Raw genomic sequence first — 1,050 nt, 5'->3', positions numbered from 1 at the left:
ATGAATGATACCACATGGCTATGTACCTTATTAGCACAACACTCTTCGTACATTACCATATGGTGTTGTCTAAATTTTTTGTGTATAAATATATATATGATTCTAGATCATAACTTGCATTGCACCATAGTTTAGTCTACTCTCTAAATCTTCAGAAATTGAAACCATGATAAGTGCAAAAAGGGTCATAGAAATGGCGAAAAAGTGGCAGAAAATGGCAGTGCGAAGACGCAAGAGGATCTCGTACCTAAGAAATGAAGTGGATTTGAAATCTTCAGCGGTAAATAAGGGCCACTTTGTTGTTTACAGCATTGATCGTAAGCGATTCGTGGTTCCTCTAGAGTATCTTAGCACGAACGTGTTCAGAGAACTCTTTAAATGGTCCGAAGAAGTGTTTGGGTTGCCGGGGAATAGACCTATCATGTTGCCGTGTGATAGTGTTTTCTTGAACTATGCAATCTCGTTAGTTCAAGAACGGATTCCTGAAGATGTGGAGAAAGCTTTGATCACTTTCATGTATGCTTGTCACAACAAGGCATCCTCTAATTCCTGTCATGATCTTAGGCAAAAAAGTGAACAGATAATTATCTATGGGTTTTGAAGAAGAGATTTTTAAAATTTTTGTCTACAAATTTCTAAGTACAAAGCTTTTGTAGCTTGCTCTGATATACTTCAGAATCAGTTTTGTATAATTAATTATGAGAAGGAAACACTTTTTCTCACAACTTCTCTTATTATTTTAAGTTTAAAATATCTAACTATATAGTCTCTACAATATTATCCGTAACACCAGTCTTTACGTTGTGTTCGGATCCGTTAATTTGGATCGGATGTAAATCCAAATTCGGATGAACCCGCCCTAATTTCTAATATGTTCAACAAAGCATGGCCGTGTTAGGTCAACTAACGAGCCAAGTCAATTTGGCCGACCCAAAACCAATATGGAGAGGTTATTTAAATTAGGGAACAATAGACAATGCATTATGAGCAAACTAGGAACATTATGGCAAAAAATATGTCAATTAATTTTAATTTCCAAGGACAATTAAA

At 35.5% G+C, this 1,050-nt stretch overlaps 1 protein-coding gene across 1 annotated transcript; it reads left to right on the top strand.

Annotated features, from left to right (window-relative positions):
* The first annotated feature begins 193 nt into the window (after positions 1-193).
* LOC131605281 (auxin-responsive protein SAUR68-like) lies at positions 194-601 on the top strand. The gene has a single exon (XM_058877655.1). The coding sequence runs from the start codon at positions 194-196 to the stop codon at positions 599-601; it is 408 nt and encodes a 135-aa protein (XP_058733638.1).
* The last annotated feature ends 449 nt before the right edge of the window (positions 602-1,050 follow it).

The sequence above is a fragment of the Vicia villosa genome, linkage group LG5 (assembly GCF_029867415.1).
Source record: "Vicia villosa cultivar HV-30 ecotype Madison, WI linkage group LG5, Vvil1.0, whole genome shotgun sequence".
In the NCBI taxonomy this organism is placed as follows: Eukaryota; Viridiplantae; Streptophyta; class Magnoliopsida; order Fabales; family Fabaceae; genus Vicia; species Vicia villosa.
The sequence above is the reverse complement of the archived record's forward strand: the minus strand, read 5'-3'. Positions and strand labels throughout refer to the sequence as shown.